This window comes from Aythya marila (genome assembly GCF_965140915.1).
Source record: "Aythya marila genome assembly, chromosome: 16".
In the NCBI taxonomy this organism is placed as follows: domain Eukaryota; kingdom Metazoa; phylum Chordata; class Aves; order Anseriformes; family Anatidae; genus Aythya; species Aythya marila.
The window spans coordinates 2251461-2271620 of NC_139057.1; the positions used below are offsets into that span (position 1 = coordinate 2251461).

The window sequence follows — 20160 nt, forward strand, 5'->3', positions numbered from 1 at the left end:
CAGAGACACGCTGCCCTGCACGTCCCTTTGGCCTCCCACCCTGCGGGTGAAGCACAGCCCCTGCCCTGTCTTTGAGTCCACATGCTCAGCTGGGCACCTCCGAGATGTGGCAAGTACCTTCCCAGGGCAGCCACAAATCTGACCTCAGGGAGAGCTTTGGCTATTCACATGTCCCAGGGAAAGCAACGGGTCAGGTGTTTGGGATACTTTTGGGATACTTTTTGTCCTGTTAGAACTATTTAACTATTTAATTCTGGAAGTTTTCCTCTATTTTCCCACTTCTTTCAAGAAGTAATTCTAGGATTGAATCTCCTTTTTTTTTTTTTTTTTTTTTTTTCCTTAGGAAACAAGACACAAAACTGATGATCTGTGGAGGTCATCTGCTTGGCTTTCAGATTTTCCATCTCATATCTCAGAACTTAGCTTACAGCTTAAATATTGCAGATATTGCAGACATGTTTTTCAGAAGCATAACTACAACCCGGCATTTTGCAGATGTAACTTTCTGCTGTGCATTTTAGCTTATCTGAGGACAGAAACTAATTTTTTTTTCCTAGCGCAAAATCCAACCAAAGATGTCTGGGCAGATACAGTGCCAACTAAAGGAAAGAAATTTCATCTTTCCTTCTTTGTTTCCCTCCTTCTTCCCTTCCTTCCCCATCCCCTATTCTTTTTTTTTTCTGTCTTTCATTTGAGCTTTTCTTTGCAAGCAGAACCTCCATAGCACTCCATCCACTCCCTGCCAAGTAAATCAAATCACCAAGATCATGTTTCAACTAGCCAGAATTTTTATTTATTTTTTGTTCTTATTTGGGGTATCTGCTAGCGCAGTGAGAGTGAAGGCAGCCTCCATCCATCTTTATTAAAACAGGGCAGTGCTCTCTGGGAGCAGAGCAAGGCTGAAATCTTGGCCACCTGCCCTTGGCATCAGGAGGGACAGAATTTTAACCCCAGGCCCTGGCTGCTTTACTGCCCCATCTCAGCCAGCACGTACACTGGCTGCATCAAAGGGTAAATCCACGTTCCTCGCAGCCACATGACTGCAGCAAGAAGAAATCTCTCTTCAACCCAATCAGCTCCATAGCTGGAGAAATCTGGGGACGGATGGTCCCTCATAGGGTCACACCAGCCTGCGTCCCTGCAATCGCAGGCACTGGTCTTACTTCTGCGGGTATTTCCCTTTTTAGCTCTGCCCCATCTCACAGGGTTCATTTTCAGCACTGAGTACAATAGGTTAGACGGAATATTTCTTCACAGAAGTTGCAGGTTTTTCCTGTTCATTTTCAAAATTGCTTTCTTAATCTTCTGTCGCAGAAAGAAGTAAAAATAACCTTTCACTGCCCTTTTTCAGAGTATTTCTTACTATGTATAGCTTCTTCATCAGGGTAATATCCAAACACTGCTTTTCTGCTCCTGTATTTGTCTCTGGTGACACCGATGGTGCTGTTGCCATCCCTTGTAAGATGCTAAACCTGAATCCAGGAGTGCTTAAGCTGAGGTCTGTGGCTGCCGTATATGCGACCACAGAGGACTTTCCAGATTGTTCAGCTCAGCTGACAGAGCAAAGCCAAAGCTCTTTCCTTCTTGTTTCATTAGGACAACATCTCTTCTACCTGCTCCCGCTGCCCTTTTCTTTCTGATAACGTCTCAGACCTCAGGAAGGCATTTTGCACACATGCCCCTATAAAAAGAGGGGCCACAGGCCAGCTCTTTTCCTGAATAAAAGTCTCTGAATCTCTTACAGTCCCACCCACTTTGATTTCCAGCAGCCTCACAGTGATGCTCAGTGTGTTATCCTGACTGTACACAAGAAAACTCATCCCCTTTGCCAGCCCACCCGACAGGGTATCACCCAGCCATGATCTGTTTCACGTGGTGACTTTTTCACGTAGGAAACTCCTTGGGTTGAATCATCTCTGCTAGCAGACCCCAGCACTGTGCTGTTACTGCTTTGGCCAATGAAGGATTTACCACTTTCCATTTCACTGCAGTGGTGAAATGTATATTCTCTCATCTAGGCATAGCTGCATTTTGCTCTGATTGTGCCTATGTGTAGGGAGTGGCTGATTTCCTATATCCACAGCAGACATCCTGCAAAGTCCTTACAGCAAACAGAACAGAAATGGCTTTTCTGCTGTGCTGCTTCTTACTATATTTGAAGTCAGAGCAGAGATGCTGGCCCGGCTCGTGGGAACACACTGTGCAGAACAAGCATTGCCTTGCCTGATTCAGGAGCATCCACAGTGCCCTTCCAGCCCATGGGGTCTTGCTTGTGTGTCAGCAATGATGCTGACCTCTGACTCCAGTGCTGCCATGGCTATGCTGATTTCTGTCGAGGCAGCACTGGGAGAGCTGCTGCCTGGGCTGGGAGGACACCGGGAGGTGATCGGGTTAGCATAGCGGAGGCTCGGGGTCACCTGGAATGACTCGGGTGGCCTTTGGTTGGGTCTTGGCGTACACTGGGGCAGCCTGTCTGGGAGACAGGTTCTGACCTTTCTCTGTCATCTCTCTTTTGTTTCCCACCGTGAGCTTGTCTGCATCCATCTCTGACCAAGTGCTGGGCAGCCGCGTGCTGACCTGCTCTGGGGGGACAGGAGCTCAGCTCCCATGACGCAGAAAAGATGCTGGCCTTTTGCTACAGACCCCTTCACCCTTTCTATTTTCCTCCCACTTTTTAAAACTGCTTACAGAAACTCTTCTATTAGCAATCGCTTTGGGCACTGCATCCACCCGGTGCTGTGCATCGGCCGGGAGGAGCAGCCGCCTGCTGCACAAAGTGAGCAATTTGGAGAGGCTGACGGGGTTTTGGTTACTCGTATGCTAATCGGGCTGAAAATTTACTGTGGCATCTTGTCTCTGTTTATTTTGTCTTCTGATTGTAATGTCAAAAAGGCAAACGGATGGTTAGCCAGGGCTACGGAGGCTCCTGTATGAAATGTGTGCTCCAGATGCTCCTTCCCAGATGGTTTGGTACACATCTGAAGGCAGCCACGACCAGATTTGTTCCTCTTGTGTTTTCCAAAATATGACTGGGCAAAAAGCTAAAAATTAACGAACCAGATGATCACAGTAATGCATTCATATCAGAAAAAAGAAAAAAAAAAAAAAAAAAAGAAAAAAAAAAAGAAAAAAGAAACATAAGGAGGAACTAGGAAGCTAAAAGTCAGATTACTTTGTCCAGCATGAGTTAAGCTCTATAGGTAATGAGAGGAACCTCTTTAAAAGGTTGTCCTCAGCTGTGGTTTGTCCTCAACCCTAATGAACCCAGCAAGACCTTGGCTGTTATATTGGGTGAATGCTGGACTGGGCTACTTTGTAATGTGTATGTATATCTGTGCGTATATCTCTCTATATCAGTGTATGTATATGTCTGTCTGAGATACACACGACACTAATAGCTCTGCTCAGGGGTGTGATTAAGGCTTTTGTACGCACTGGAGGATGCCTTTGGTTGGCTCATTGGGCCCCTGCTCCCCCAGCCTGGGGTGGCACCAACCCCTGCTGCCTGTGGGAGCCGGTGTCAACCCTAGGAGCCCGCAGGGCTGTGTTAGCCTGGGTTGGTGTTTGGCCTTTTAACCGATTAAACCAGTGTCAGAGACTCATGCTGGGACTGACAGTAATCTGGAAATAATCAGTTGCCTTTAGGGGAGCGGATTATTTGCACGGAAGGGACTGCATCTTTCTGTAGGGACTGCAGAGGAGGTGGGGAGCCCGGGGAACCCATCCATCCCCCCTGGGCTCTGCATGCTCAATATCTCACCCCATGCTATGATGCCCGGACCCCAGCTCCAGGACAGCCCCAGTAGTGCCACCAGTCCTGGGGACGTGGGGTCCTGCTCTGAGCACCCAGGAAGGGGAGAGTGGCATCGCCTGAGCTTGCACCTAGCACGAAGCAGTAGGAATTTCTACAAATTCCTTCTGTGCATGCCCACGAGCTCTTCCGACTGCTGAATTTGAGCTGAAAACGAGACTGGGTTTTTGTGCCCTTCATCCTTTTCAGTCTGCCTGTGAATTCAGCAGGGAACGCTGGTGGGCAGCTGCGTGCTGGTGCCTGGGGGGGGTGAATTTGGGCCACCCCATCACCCTGCCACAGGCAGAGGGCTGCTCCGTGGCCTGGAGAACCCTCATGGGTGGCAATCTCTGGGCAGGGCTCACGGAGCCGTGGTGGGGTGTCCACAAAGCCTGAATCACCCCAAAAGTGTTAGGGGCCATTGGACAAGCACAATGAAAATCAAGCATGTGAACGCTGATGTTCAAATGCCTTCCTGTAAAGGACTGCACCACACTCCATTTTTTTATATGGATTTTTTTTTTTAATGCCAGGCTTAATGTAATGCTATTACCTTTATGAGTAGTGCAAATAATTCAGAGATTAACTAGCTCACTAGGTGAGATTTTTTTATTTTTTATTTTTTTTAAGAATAAATTCAACCATTTCAGGTGTTGCTGGAGAATACAAATTAAATTTTTGGCTCTCCATACTCCATAAAATTAAAATATGATCTTTTTTATCTATTTAGAGGAAGAAGAACATACTTTTTGTTCCCAATGCAGTTGGAAATTGTCTTCCTGTAGGACTCATTCAATTGTAGATAAACTGATGCCACCAATTCAAAGCAGGATGTGTCATTTCTAATAATGACATTTATTGACCACAGCAAGACAAGTTTCAGACACCACCTTAATTAATTTTTTTAAAATTTAATGCTCAAGCATAAAAATCCTGTCATGAACGTGACCCTCACGTCAGCTGTCTTTTAAACCTAGAGTCAGTAATCAAAAGTTTCCTGTCTGGCATTTGCTTCCAGGTCTAATTTTTACTCTCCCCTCATTTCCAGTAAAAGCAAACCGTGCAGGGAGTCACTTTGCGGATGCTGCTCAGGAAACTCTAGGTACCACGGGAAATGCGTCGCACGGAACTAATCAAAAGCTGCACGGCTCATTCTCCCTCTACCCTGCTACCACCCGTTCTGATCACTTCTCTGCTTAATAGAGGTACTAGATGAGTAAAATAAAAGTGAAAGAGCCTCCCCATTGCCCGCTCAGAAATTAGCGGCGTCCTTGTCTGCTTATCATGCAGAACTCATTGAATCACAGAGATGAGGATGGGGAATTTGGTCTGGGCTAGCAAGCCAGTGACTGTTCAGCAACAAAGGAGGCAAGGAAACAAAGTTTAACAAATGATGGAAAATTAAAAAAAATAGTAATCTTTTTGTTTTTTTAAATCAAGACCCCTTCCTCCCCATCGCTCCATCCCTCCTCAGGGTCCAGAGAATCCTTGCAAATTGAATTGCACTGCACAGCGATACGAAGTTAGTAGCACGAGAAATGCCAGCTTCCCCCTCCACTCAATCACCATCCCTTTGGCTCTCTGAACACTGCAAATTGACCTTTCCTAGTCGTGTGGCCTTTAGAAGCCACGGCTTGCCTATCTAGCACCTCTACTACGCAGCTAGAGAAGGACTAATCTTAGCCTGTCCCACCAGACGTAGGGGATACGGGTTCTCCTTAGCCTTGACATTGGCCTTGTGAATGGGTCTGTTTCTAGATCCAGTGGGGAACAGGCAGCTAGAGCAGAACGTTTTGTACCAGCCGTGTTTTCATCTTTTCCATCAAGTCGACAATTGCTAGGTGGCTTCAGAGAATTCCCAGGGAGCATCCCTTAGCGCACCCATCTGATCACCACAAGGGCACACAGATACATGTGTTATTTTCCTTGTGTATAAAGATATCTACTTTCGTGCCTGCACTGGAAGAATCTTCCCCTGCCCCAGACATTGCTTTTCGGCAGCAGACATGCACCTTCTTGAACTACCAATGCCCAGAGTTTGCATGCTTTGAATGCTGGCAGGTGAACCCCATCAGCTCTTCCCCCCAGGCCAGGCAGGTGAAAGCCCAGGAGGGGCAGGGCACTGAGTGATGCAGCATGTTTGTGAAACTGGATTTTTGCATGCTCTTTCTTGGAGTCCATTTTAATTCTCAAAATCACCAGTCTCTGTCTCCGTCAGAAAGCCGATAAACTACAGTTATATTAAAAAAAAAATAATAAAAAAAATATGTATCTCTGATTTTCTCCATTAATTGTTCCAACTTATATCTTTTCCTTCCTTGCTATTTTTTTTTCCCTTGCTGGTTACTTTTATTACGTGTCAGACTAGAGGCTAAGGCTCGTATCTGAGACTTGTGTGTACCAGAAGCTCAGAAGTAACGTGGTAAATCCCATCTCTGAGTGGGTAACAGAGTCAGGGGGCATGACCTAGATTTTATGACAGCAGTTCTTGTTTGATAGTCATGATGGCAGGTTTCTGATAGGAAATTCTACTGTACCTGGATAAATAGCCTGAATCTTTGAGTTAGCCTCTTGCTAGGTGTTTTGATGGTACTTTAGCACTCCTTGAAATTCATCCTTGAAAGGACTGGTTTAAATATTGGGTAATTATCAGTTGCATGGACAACATTTCAATACATTTCCAAAAAGCAAAGATTTGTTTAGTAGCCTAGTTGGAAAGTTTATCATATGTTCTGTAGTGTTTCCATTTGCCAGGTGAGGTTGTTTTATCCTTGGAGGATGAAATGTAATGCGGGCAGGGACTCCTCCCAGAGAAAGGCTCCTTTCATTGCTTAGCACTGAGGTTGGTTTGGGCAGAGTTTAGGACAAGCAGTGATGTTTGTAATGCTCTCCTCTCACCTGTCCGTGTCCAGTTCTGTTTTCTGGAAAATCAGCCACTCTGATCTTAATGTCTTCCTTGCATGTCTTTCTAGGCATGAATTTTTAATTGGTAAAGCCAGTATATTTTTCCTATGTTCTACTGAATTCCTTCCTGCTGTGGTCCTCATTTCATCTCCTCCATCTTGAGTTCTGTGAGGGAAAGGGAGGATGAAACAAATTATTATCTCAAGATCTTCTTAATCCATTGGAGACCTTGTAAAGGGGGATTATGGAGTGTGCTTCATGCTACAAAGGAGTCTTTAATTTTAGAGTAGGTACAAGGGCATCTTTGTTACTTGCATCATGAATATAGTGTTGTACACACTGTGCATTAGTAAAACTGTGGGTCAACCCTAGAAGGACATAAAAATAATTGAAATATCTGGATTTCCTGGACCCCTGGGCTACCTGCCTGCAGTCAGCCACTGCACAGACTCTTAGGGGCAGATGCCAGCACATCAATGCATCTAAGGCTGAGTGCTAAGGAGCCTTCATCTAGGATGCATATAATGAAATCACAGTGAACAACGAGGCAATCATTGAAAACTCATTGTAGGTAAATTAATAGAGAACTTTTTAGGAGGCATGGTTTCGTAATGTACTAAACCAATGATCTCTGGTCAATAAACACAATAATGCGTGCATTTCTTAGACACCAGTGTAACTATACCAAGCCAGATTAGTAAGTCTATCATGTTCTGCTTTGTAAGAGACTTTTGAACCTGATAGCAGGAGGAAATGGCACACAGAGCAGCTTAGGAAAGGTGTTTGCAGAGCCCTTGACTGGCCTGCAGGTCTGGGTGCAGCATTTCTTAAAGTCTTGTTCAAGAAATAATCATCCAAGCTTGAAGACTTAATCTAGCTGTTTTTCTATGCTCCGGTTGAGCTGGCAAATAGCTAAAGGCTAGGAAGATGCAGGACATGTGCAGTGTGGGTTTTGACAGTGCCCAACATCAGTTTGGGAAAATAAAAACAAAAAACAAACTAAAAAACCTCTCTGTGTTAGGAAGAGCGGGATGAGAGCATAACAGAGATGCTGCAAAATATCAAAGACCAGCATTAGTGATGTGTTTGGATCTGGTGTCCCTTTGCTTGCCCAAGGCCCCGCATCTGGCCAGACTTAGGTGGTGGCTTCAGGGACAGTGCCAGTCTTTCCAGCTGTGATTTCAGTGACCTCCTTCAACCCACACCTAACACCACAATTGTGAGGAAGAGAAGAGGATTACTCACCAGGACATTGATCATTGGCTGAATTTTCTTTTTGTTTTTCTTATGCCCAGGTTGCTCTTCTTCTAGCAACTACATTTGCAGGGCTGAGTTCACCTTCACAATGGCTTTTCTGAAATCACTGGAGGTAAATCAGGCTTGAGCCTGGTCCTCTGGTGATTTCTGCTCTAGCCATGGCGAGCCCTGCACACACAGACATACTTTCCTTGCCTTAATGTCCCCAGTAATTGCTTTCTGCCCAGTGATTCATAAAGGCAATCATTCACTCCTGGCTCTCCTGCCTGGTTTTAACAAGCTGTTCTCATGCGCCATGAGCTCAGCACAAGCTCCGGATGGAATAACAGCCTCATTTCCCAGCAAGAGATAACCTGCTTCTCCTGGCCATAGCTTTTCAGAAGAAACACTTTTACTGGCTGAGGTGGATCTGAGCCATGACAGCCTAACTCAGTTTGGCCTACAAAAAGAAAGAAGAGAATGAAGCAATTGCTCAAGTGTAGTTTAAAATCAATGGCAAGAAGTTACAGGTGATTATTTTCATTGATCCAAAATTTCTGCTAATATTATAGTCTATATTTTAAAAAGTGCTGGTTTAATACCATGGAGGACTATGGAATGAACCCCTGTACCAGAGGGGTTCAGACAAGAGCTCAAGCCCCCAGCATCCTAAGGAGGCTGGGTGGCAGCTCATTTAAAGGTTAATTTTCATGCATTTTCCTGCTGAGTGCTGGGCCACTAAAGCAGTGAGCAGCCTTCTGTCAACTGCTGGGGATAGGGATCAATCCTTACATGCTCCTCCCTTGGGGGCTCTCGGTTTTCTGCCTGGCCACAGAAAAAAATAAAAATAAAAAAAAAAATGTCAATTCAGCTTCTTGGATCCTTTGTAAATTCAAGCCAAGATTTGAAAGTCTTGTGAACCTTCCCTGAAGTCAGACCGGAAACATTTATAATAGCTGCCAACTTAAAGTAGTTACAAAGATCCAGGAAGTAAAGCACATCCTATTACGCTGCTACGGCTTCCCATAATCTCTGATTACAAAGCCAGCGTTTATTTTCCCTTCCCTTCCCCCTGGAACAAGCAAGGTGCGTGCAGTGTGCCCACGCTGCTCTCACCATCATGACTGCAAGCTTTGATTCGTGTTGTGTGTGGCTGGATTACCGCTCTCCTCGTGTTCATGTCACCCACACGTATGATGTCCACTGAACCCAAGTCCATTTACCACTGAGTGACACCTAAACCACTTCTCTGGCACGCTCTGTGTCACTTTGCATGACTTTCTGGTTAAACGAGAACATGATCTTGGATTAGCTGACAACACACATCTCTCTGTATGTATTTGTTTCTTTTGGACTCTTGCCCGCCAGCTCCTGCAGACCCCAGCAGCATCCCCCTCTGCAGGGATTGGGCTTGCATGCGAATTCCAGGTGTCGTTTCCAGTGAGAGAATTGCATGGCAGAAGGAAAACTTCAGTGAATTGTTCATATTGTCTCATGTTGTCCTTGTTGAAACAACAAAGTTCCATCAGGTGTCGGGTTTTTGTCTGAGGAGTGAGTGCTCAGCAACAAAACCCACCCAGACCCTAATTGTTCATCAGATTTCTACGAGAATTTTTAAAATATAAAAGTATTGCACCTCGTGCTATCAGGCTTGAAAACCTTCCCTCAGATTCCTCCCTGAGCTCAATGCTTTCTTTTTGGCCTTTTGTGGGTCTTGCAGTCATCTGCAGCACGTTTACTGTGGAAATGGAAAGGGCCCCAAAGCAAAGGCCCTGCTTTACTCAGTGATAGGCAACTGGGTTCGTGCTGAAATTGGTGATGGGAGCAACAGGGATGAGGCACAAAGAGATTGTTTTGAATTCTGAATGTTCATGTTTTGCAATTTTTTTTGGTGTAAAACTTATTTTAAAAAAGGCTGGATAGTTCAATGCATTAATGCTACTGAAATGCAGTAGATTCCAGAATATTATTTTTTAAAAATTAACTAAAATCAAGAAAAAAAATCCAAACGGCCTATTTAGGATGAAATGACAAATAAAATCTCAATCTGGCTTCTCACCCAGGAAACACAGAGAAAGAATTGCTTTTCAACGTTTGGTTGCTGTGTATGGTGCTGTTGGTAGCATCAGGGCCCAAAGCTCACATCCAGAAAGGTATTTGGGCACATGCCTGCTCCTGGATTCCTGTACGGATTTGTGCCTCCCGTCTGATTTTCAGCTGTGCTGAATGTCTGCTGGCCCCTGGCTTTCAGATGCATTTTGCAGGTGGCCACTGTGCTGGAAATTAAATCTCCAGCACCCCTCTCTGCAGTTTCACTGAATTAAAAATGCATCATTAATTGGATGCATTTTTCTACTTTTCCCTTTCTACTCGAAACTTGATCACGAGCAGATTTTATTTGCATCCTTCGGCCTGCAGTTGTTGCCCAGCCAATGCTCAGAGGCAGCCCTGTCCTGCACTGGGCAATGCCAGCAAATGCTGCCTAAGCACCTTGCTGCCCGTGTAAATGTTCCGTGTCTCACAATGTGAAGTGACTTTGTAAAAATAGCACCTTCTTACTCAACAAATCTGCCCCCCGTGTGTCTTCAAGTCACGCCTTCTTCCTCTCCTGACAAAAACAAATGTCTGGTGCTGTCAGCGCAGCTGATGCAGCTGGGAGGAGGGAGCTGCAGTTTGCTTTGCTTCAAACAGCAGCAGCAAAGTTCTGGTTGAGGAACCTTGTGCTGGGTTTGAAGGCAAAGGAGGAGTGTTTGCTTCTGAGTTTTAAGGTGGCATTGCCGAGAGACAGAAAAAAAACAGGCCTTTGGTTGGTGACCCGGAAAGCCGACATGGAAATCAAAATTCCAGCGGTGTTGTGCCTGCAAACTGAGGCAGAGCATGTGCAGCAGCAGGATAAGAGGCTGCTGCAATTGTGCAGGGTATTGGAAATGAAATCCTTGGGTTTGCTCCATTTTGAGTCACTTATTTACAAAATCTTAGCTCCACGCACAAGTGCCTTGCACTGGTTGTCAAACCTTTATTCGTAGATTTTAATAATTAATTGCTATTCAGAGAATATCAAATTATCCTGAACCCTTTGCAGTTGGGTTCCCCCGGGGCTGTCTCTCAGAAGGTGGCCCTTTCCTAAAGATTCATACTAGCTTTTTGGTTTGCAATTTTGGTGTGAAAATTTGTCATCGTCATTCAGATGAAAGTTTTTATTTACAAATTTCAGAATTTGGAAAATAATTAAAGCTGGCTCAGCTGACGGTTTCTCAGTGACCTTCTTTTCAAACCATTATTACGCATTAGTAAGGAAATTGGATTTGAATAGAAAAACATCAATAAATTGCCATATTTTGAAGCTGTAAAATTCTGCTTTGCATATTTATGGAGCCTGTAGCAGACCTGCAAGCTAGGTGGTAGTTGGCTTTGAGATGGAATCTTTATAGGATATAAAGGAGTTGTGCATTTAAGTGTTCATATTTAAGTATTTAAATATATGACTCGAAAAATGCTCTTTGGAAGATCTAAAAGGGGCAGATCATATTTTAGGAGGGCGGAAGGACAAGGACAAAGGAAGGGGGAAGGACAGGTTTGAGCACCAGAAATAAAGTATTTCCAAGTAAAGTTAAATATTTAAGGTAAAGGCTTTTTTATTGGTATTTTCTTATCAGATGTAGGGTTTTGGAAGGCAGTTGTGAAAGAAAAGCTTCCTCGCTCATGATCGGAGCCGATCAGTGATTTAAGGACTCATAACCTCATCGTTTAACGTCATTCTGTCCCGCCAGCCCTGGCATCCCACGAGGGGCTTCTGTTCAAGTCCTCATTATTTTTTCTCTCTTAATAATCATTCCCATTTCACTCATTATGGCGGAAACATTTCTACAACGCTTAAAAAAAAATAAAATATATATATATATCTTAAAAAAAAAAAAAAAAAAAAAAAGAAAGAAAGAAAGAAAGAAAAGCCAACAGCAAAGCTACATCTCACTGCTGCTTGGAAGTGCTCTTGGTTTCTAATGGCTGGTGGGGAAGGACTGCGTGGTTTCCAGAATGACTCCTCCTGCTGTCTCCTTTTTGTCTTTGTTTCAACGTGTTTCTCTGAACAGTCAGAAGGTCAGTTTGAAAGATCGTGTCTTCTCCAGTCCCCGCGGTGCTGGCACCAAAGGGAAAGGCTCTCCACAGGCTCAGGGCATCCGGAGGTCCCCCAGCGCTGACCAGAGCATCGAGGACAGCCCCAGCAAAGTGCCCAAGAGCTGGAGTTTCGGAGACCGCAGCCGAGCCCGGCAGGCTTTCCGCATCAAGGGAGCTGCATCACGGCAAAACTCAGAAGGTGGGGGCTTGGGAAAGTGTGGGTTTGGGGTCCTGTGGGACCTTAAAACCCATGGGTAACACTGACATTCTTTTCACCATCTAGGAAGGGCAGAGCTGCAACCTGGGGGTGCTTAAATAGGTCTGTGACCCCTTCCAGCCCTTTAGCCAGGGTACAGGATTATAGTGAGAGAGGAAACCCCTTGCTGACATCCATGGTAATTTCAGATTTATATAGGGCTGAAGAAGGAGGAAGGGTCAAGCCTCTAGAGGTGGATGGGTCCTGCATTGCTGGATGTCACCTTAGCGTGGCTGGGGATGCTCTCACTGGGATGCTCAGCAAAGAGCTCTTGATGCTTTCTCCGGGGTTGCTGTTTGCGACCCGGTTTCCCCTTCCTTGCCTGGCATGGGGGAATAGTAACATGCTGTCTTTTATTCCTACTTTTCCCCAACCCAGAAGCAAGCCTCCCTGGAGAAGATATTCCCGACGAGAACAAAAGCTGCAACTGTGAGTTTGTGACCGAAGATTTAACGCCGGGACTGAAAGTCAGCATCAGGGCAGTGTGGTAAGAGAGGGAGAAAATGGTCCAGAAAAAGATATGATAGGAAAAGAAAAAGAAATGTAAAGTCCATGCAGAGATAGCAAATGCTGAAATGCCTGTGCTGCAGGCTGTTTTTCCCCTGGGTGGCCTGCCCTCCTTTACAGAAAATTCTGCCAGAAAGGGCAATTTTTGCTGAGGGAAGGAATAAATGCAGAAACAGGAAAATCCCCTGCAGGGATGCATCCAAGCGATCGTTCTCACTAGCTCTGAGATTTAATGCTGACATTTATAAAAGTGGCGCAGAGAGGAGACCTGCACAGCTGATAGTCTGGAGGGCATCGGTGTCCCCTGGCGCAGACAGGACTTCAGCTACGAGCCCCATCCCCTCTCCTCTTGCTGCATCCTCCCCCAAGCTCACAGGGCTGGGATTCATTCCAGTTTCCCTCACCTCCCTGTGTGTTTTTTATTTCCCGTTGCACAGGCCAGGCTCCAGCCCAGGGACTTGATTTCCCCTTTTTTCTCCCTCTCCTGCAGCATTATGCGATTCCTCGTCTCCAAGCGCAAATTTAAGGAGAGCCTTCGGCCCTACGACGTGATGGACGTCATCGAGCAGTACTCGGCCGGTCACCTGGACATGCTCTCCCGGATTAAAAACCTTCAGTCCAGGCAAGAGACCCCTCTGCTTGCTTCACTTTTTCCCTGCTTTTTTGTTCACCGCGGGGATGTTGCCATGGGAGAGACACTTTCCTTTGCAGCTAAAACTGAATTATTTTCTTCCTAAGAGGGAGCCTAGAGGAAACATCGCTGCTCATGGCTGAGACCTGCGGGGATGAGCAGGACAGGGAGAGCACACAGAGCAAGTACTGGGGTTATACCAATAAAACTGCCTTGTTGCCCACCCCAGGACAGCCCTGATAGCTCGTAGCAAGGTTTCTCCCTCTTCTAAAACCCACAGCATTTACAGCTCATCCCCCTGCAGGCTTTACTTTAGGAGTTTCATCCAACCACCGCTCCCATGGCCCTGATATCCTGTGTTGAGGACAAACCCCAGGCCCCAGCACCCCGAGCTGTGTCAGCTCAGCAGAAGGAGCCCCGGCTCTGCTGAGCACAAGGACACCCAGAACAGGAGGCAGGGCTTGGCTTTGGGCTGTCTGTGATCAAAATAGTTCACAATTTACTTTTACACTTGGATAACAAAAGTATTTCCCTCGATGGCTGCAGCAGCCGAGCTTCCCCTGGAAGTTGTTGGGGAGGTTTTCCTTTAATTCCCAGCCCATTTAGGTCCTTGAAAATGTGCAAAAAATAAATGTTTTTAGGTATGCAAATGTGTACCCCAAGAATTGGATATTTGTCATATGTAAAAGAGGAACCTTTCTTCTCCTCCTAGTCTCTCAGAGACCATTTTAATGTTGCTGCTTCCAATGTTCAGGCAGCGGAGGCAACTTTCTCAGTGTTGCTGCACACCATGCATTTCCCATTGCCAGCTCTGTTGCCAGAAGGTAAATTCTCCCTTGTGATGCAGACTAAAATATCCCGGAGAATTTCCTCTCTTTGAGCCTCTCACCCTCATTCAGTACAGATTGAGCGATTATGGATCTGCGATGTGCAGCTGAATCTGGAGGGGGAAGAGGAGGAGGAAGGGATTGATATTCCTCATTTTAACAAGCTGCAGCCTGAAGCCTCCAGGCAGCCTTTGCAGCTGGGGGCGAGCTGTTGGGGTTGGCATCTCCACTGGCTCCAGGGGGTCCCCGGAGTTCTCAGCCCCCCAGGATGGTGCAGCCGACTGCCAGCTGGCCTTTACAGGTTCCTATTGACCCTTTGAGGTGGTGTGCTGCATAGACAAGGTGGTTTGGTCAGTTGTTTTTTTGGGGGGGAGGTTGGAGTAAGGAATTGAAGCTTTCGCAAGACCAAACTGAATTGTCCCCTTAGCTGCACCAGTGGGATTGTGAGGCAGAAGTCCCAGGGAGAGGACGAGGCAGGGACAGCCACCCACCCCATTGCAGGGACGTCAGGAGGACCAGGAGATGTTTGAAAGCCACGTGTTAAGGACTTGGATTTGAGATCTGGGGCTAGTGGGTAGCTTCAGTGGTCTCCCTGTACCCCCCCAAGCAAGAGATCAGTGATGGTAACAGGACCAGAGCCCCTTGGGCTGACCTTTTGAAGCCTGCATCGTGGCAGCGAGATGAGCACAGATCCCCTGGCTGCTCACCAACCCAGTATAACGGGAAAAGGCCCCCCTGTAGGAGAGGTGTGTGCCTGGGGTGCCCGTGGCCACCACTGGGGCAGGACCAGCTGCTGATAAAGTGTGGTGTGCCCATCTACTGGAGCCCAGGGAGGCTGTCAGGGGCCAGCTCAGAGGAGAACATATATTTTTACTCCCTTTCATCAACCAAAGCGCTGTGCTCTCCCTGCCTGCTCAGCTCTGCGGGGCCAGCTGGGACCTCCCGCAGCCGGGGCTGCGGAGTAAAGCTGCAGCCGAGCAAATTTCTGGCGTGTTGACGTGCACTTTCCTCTAACCATGAATGCCTCTGTCACCGTGGTGTGTCTGTAACGTGCTCTTTTCAGTGTTGTGTTCACACCGTCTCGTGCCTCATCCCGACACCTTGCCAGCCACGGATGTCTCCCATTCATTGAGTTGCACGGTCCCACAGCGTGTCTCGCCGACCCCAACGGCTCGTGCATTTCTGAACGAGCTGAGGATGTGTTATCTAGCGGTGTAACTGAAAGGAGAATGAGTATTTGTTGTTTCTTGTCCAACCATCTCAATGGGATATTGCTGCAAATATATTCCAGAGGGTAAAGCATGTTACCTATAATATCTGGGATGCGGGGGGTCTCCTAATCAGCAGTGATGTTTCCGCGGTGCCAAAAATCTCCAAATCTTACCCCGGGGTGGGTAAGATTCTGGCTTTCACCGACGACAAGTGGTAGGAAAGAAATCTCTGTTTCCAGCGGAATATATTTTCAATTTCTCTCTTTCTCTCTCTGTCGTTCTGTTTTTCAGTTGTTTCTTTCTGCAACTTTCTGACCAACTTTTCTCTACATGTTGCTTCATTATGCATTTTGCTGGTGTCTTTTTTCTTATTTACTTTGCCAGGATAGATATGATTGTGGGTCCCCCGCCCCCTTCAACTCCCCGGCATAAGAAGTATCCAACCAAAGGACCCATGTATTCTTCCAAAGAATCTCCCCAATACTCGCCTAGGTTAGGATTCACAAAAATGCCGCTTTCTCTGGATTTTTCATTTGCTTAATGTCAAACCCCTTTCATGCCAGTTATATGACGGCATTTATCACTTCGCAGCTTGCTAAATCGTGACTCAGAAGGGCTCGCTACTCTGGGTGTGCTCCGATTTACTTTCAGTAATGAGCTTTCACACCAGGCAAGCCAAAGGAAAAAAAAAAAAGGGACATCCATACCGTCATTAATAACCATCAGTTTCTTCAGCTAGCGTATTTCCAGTCTTCTTCTAGGTGCTGGTGAAATTTATCTTTAAAATCTCATAGTGTATCAGACTATCTTCAAATAGAAAAAGCGGAACATTTACCCAGAAAGCCAATAGAAACGAGACCATCTACTTTCCAAAAGAACAAATGCCCTACATGCAAGTGAAGGAGGCTCTGCTTGCAGTTCTTTGGACTGTGAAATGAGTTCATCTCAGTGGGCAAAGTAAGAATGAAGTGTTTCATGCCTGAGAAATGCAGTGGTCTCATTTTGCTGATGCACCTCTAGTGACCACGGAGGTAAAAACTCTTAAAAAGTTACCACCACGAGACTCATGTTCAGAAAAAGGTCCCAGTTTTACATGTAAAAAGAAAAGGAGTCCAACAAAGCCCTCAGCCATTCAGTGAGATTTTCTTATTGCCCTTATTAAGTTCTCATTTTAGATAAAACCGTGCCCAAAGCTGATACCAAGGCTGAGCCACCCCTTTTGAGGCATTCTCAGGTCTGGGCAGCAGAGAGCTGAGCAGCATTTTCACCGTGTATCGAGACCACTGGATCACAGGGCAGGTATAAATACTTGCTGAAAGTTATTTTCTGTGTACAAATAGTAGGTGATTTTAAATGCAGCAAGCTTAGCCTCAGCTATGTTTTTTTTTCTTCTAAATATACTTGCCCTCCCTAACAGCTAATACATGACAAATCTCTTGATTTTTATTTAAGCGGCTCTGACTAATCTTCACTAGAGGAATGTGAGTAAAAGGAATATTGAAAGCTTACCTTTCCCACTCAGCCAGCTCAAAGATTAAATAAAATAAGTAGAGAATTTTCCAGAAGCCCCAAGCTTCAGGCTTGGGAAAAAGATGCTTTCAGAAAAACATTTTTTCAATCTCCTTCCCCCAAATGATGATGCCTCAAACAGGTCTTTAAAATGAAATAAATTTCTTACGTGTAGCAATGTTTAGAAATTAAAATTAAAATACAGATTCAGATGGATTATTATTTTTTTTATTTACTTATAAGGTTAGGTGTGCATAAGCCTTCAGCAGAGTTAAGGTTTCCATGTGAAACCTAGTGCCTTGCACACAGAAAAGGTGATGGATGGATACTAGGGGAGGAGATCCAAAATGTCCCAAGCTGAGATATTTATTTTTATTCACTCCAAGCCTGTTGCTTTATCAGCTTAATGTTAATGACTTTCCCCCCCTGCCCTTTAATTTTACAGTTTCTAATACTGACTGTTGGATTAAAAATCTAGTTGCAGTTGCCCTCTAGGCTCCTGCGACGTTAAGATATTTGGTTTATAACTGCTCCCTTTTTAAAAGAATTTTCCCATTTCTTTACTGAGCTGTGGCTGAGAGGCTCCAGCAGGCAGCAGAGTACAGGAGGCTGCTGAAATCTGTTCCAGTCCATTAAAGGACTGATGCTGTCCTTAATTTCAGGCAGCTGCATCCTCCCACAGACACCAGTGGGAGTTGCGAGGTGCTCCAAGCGCTTGATGGATGTGTCCCAGAGCTCTGAGCAGCCCCAGCCCCAGCCCCAAAACCCTGGGTCAGCCGCTGTGATCGTCTCCATCACCTCAGTGTGACGTGGGGTCCCCAGGGGCTACAGCAGCCTCTCATTTTTAGCCTGCACATCCCTGCTTTAGCCAAATAATGCCCAGATTATACGAAAACACCCAGTGAGGGAAGAGAAACCAAACCCGGTGATGTCCCCTGAGCTATCTCAGCCCCATGGATTGCACTGTGGTGCTTTAGCGACGAGGGCTCAGTTCAGCCAAACTATTTCTGCAAATAGTTCCCAGCAAAGGCAGCTGGACCCTACTGGATGTCCATGGCTGTGGTTTGGCCGTGGATGTTTGCTCCATGCTGTGCACCCAGAGAATTTGGATTAAATCACCCGGCCTGCTCGTGTAGCATGGACCTGCTCTGAAATAGGTGCAACCTCAGCTGGAGCTTTTAGACAAAGAGACAATGGTCAAAATACGTCTAGAGCAAACTTTATTGAAAAATGAGGAGGTAAGTAGCCAGTCACATGACATGGATGAAGGGGGTTTGGCTTCAATGCCTGGATTGTGTAACAAACTATAAAAGATAAAGAAAACAGAAAAGAACTGAATATATATCCCCAAACAATTCATTTTTTTATCTCATTTGAGCTGTTTGACCTTTTGATGTCTGCTTCTGGCCCGAGGGTGACATACTACACCTCTTTGCATGTACTGTTAGCATGAAGCATAATGAAGCATGAGAAAACCTGCACTGTGGCTGATGCAAGAATTTACATTTTTTTTGTATCATTAGAAAGAAGGAAAGATATCAAAGCTCACTTTAAGGAGCAACCCGCTTCTCTCCCCCTCCCAAGCTAAGACCCAGCAGAGCATATCGAAGGCAGCAGATGGCATGCTGTCATGCATCGTCAGAAATCTTTGAATCCTCTTTTGCCATGAAGGGAAAAAAAGCACGGGCATCTTCCGAAGCCCCAGCCGAAGGCTTCCCTCCACACGTTTGTGTTCAACACATCCCAGAGAAGTGTTGGGAAGGCGCAAGGCTCCCGACGAGATGTAGTGCAGGAGGGGGATTTGGCTTCTCTGGGAAGATTCGTGGTCCCTTGTCACGCGGTAGGAATATGCCCTATTCCTCACTGCTTGCAAAGGTGGAATACGATCTCCCTTCTTCATCTTGTGAGCTTTGCTGCCCAGTTTGGACAGGACCCCAGACTCTTTCATAATGGCTAAAAGGGCCTCCTGCTCTTCGCTGATGGCTGTGTCTTTGTGGTGCTCAGATAGGCACAGCTGGGTTGTGAGCTCATGGAGAAATTCCTCTCTTCTCTTTTATCAGGCGAGGCACGAACAAAATCTCTGCACTTGGCTGAGGGTACGAGCACTCTCCCTTGGTTTCTAGCTTCTCCCATGGAGAGCAATGAGTTGGGAGACCTCGAGCCTGTTTTTTCCCACCCTGGCACCAAGAGAAGGGCTTGGTCACCTTCATCTGCCCCTCTCTGCTCTGAGACCAGTGTCCCCCAGCTGCCCACTGCACCGTGCTTGGCTGCAGACCCTGCCTCCGAGGTGAAATCTGGCTCTGGTTTCTCAGAGCTGCACAAGATGACCCCCTCAGGGCTGGGTTGTGTTATAACCAGGAAGGGAACGATCCCATCAGGAGGAGTTCTCCTAGGCACTACTATCAAGGGTACAAGGGCAAGGGCTTCTCAATGCTTTATGGGTGAGCTCTGTGAAGGGCTTCGGTCCTGCTTTTAAATCACAGCAGGTCTACGGGCAAGTTGTCTCCATTCTGATGGAAGAAGTCAGTGCTTTTCTATGTGATACTGTCAATCCCTCTGTCTGTGAAGTGCACCTTGCCCACCGTGCTTCACATGGGTCATATGAGCTCAGTACTTAGAGCTCTTCTCTTAAGGACATGGAGGAGAGCAGAAGTCCTTCCTGACATTCTGCAAGGCTAGAAATAGGGTTGCAAGAGGCTCTTTCTGCTATTAGGATACCCAGTAGCATGGCTATGTTCAGTTTTCCTCTCTGTTAACCGTCTGTCCTGCCTCCCTGCTATACTCAGCAACTGTTGAAGAACATCTCATGTTCATTAGTGCACACGTTTTGGTGGTAGCGTTGTGCTAGGCGTGACAGAGCACCCTGATTTTTCTTGGTCTTCCCAATTATTCAGTAGTGATTAGGCTTTGAGCCTCTTAAAATGCATGTTCATTGCTTTACTAGTTTACTTGCTTGTGCATACAGGAGAGGAGTTCGTACAGTGGCTGTACCACGCCTTGACTTGTGATTCCAAACCAAGGTAGCCCGAGGTATCCGATTTAATACCTCTTTGCTTACATGGTAGCAACATTGTCTTAGGATTCCTTGTGCTGTATGTCATGTCAGTAATTGCATCCCTTGTGGGGAGTTCCTGTACGTGTCGATAATTTGCTTCTCCCGTTACAAGAGAGAA

General features: G+C 46.1%; 1 protein-coding gene across 4 annotated transcripts in view; it reads left to right on the forward strand.

Annotated features, from left to right (window-relative positions):
* KCNQ2 (potassium voltage-gated channel subfamily Q member 2) overlaps window positions 1-20160 on the forward strand; it is a gene marked incomplete at its 5' end in the record, with an annotated part of 60735 nt that overhangs the window by 37211 nt on the left and 3364 nt on the right. The window contains 5 exons of one of the 4 annotated variants that reach the window (XM_082772954.1): window positions 4839-4892; window positions 12022-12245; window positions 12681-12789; window positions 13300-13431; window positions 15863-15970. In XM_082772954.1, the coding sequence (XP_082629080.1) occupies window positions 4839-4892; window positions 12022-12245; window positions 12681-12789; window positions 13300-13431; window positions 15863-15970 (627 nt within the window). The remainder of the gene's footprint in view (window positions 1-4838; window positions 4893-12021; window positions 12246-12680; window positions 12790-13299; window positions 13432-15862; window positions 15971-20160) is intronic. The other 3 variants (XM_082772955.1, XM_082772956.1, XM_082772957.1) reach the window with 3 other exon arrangements.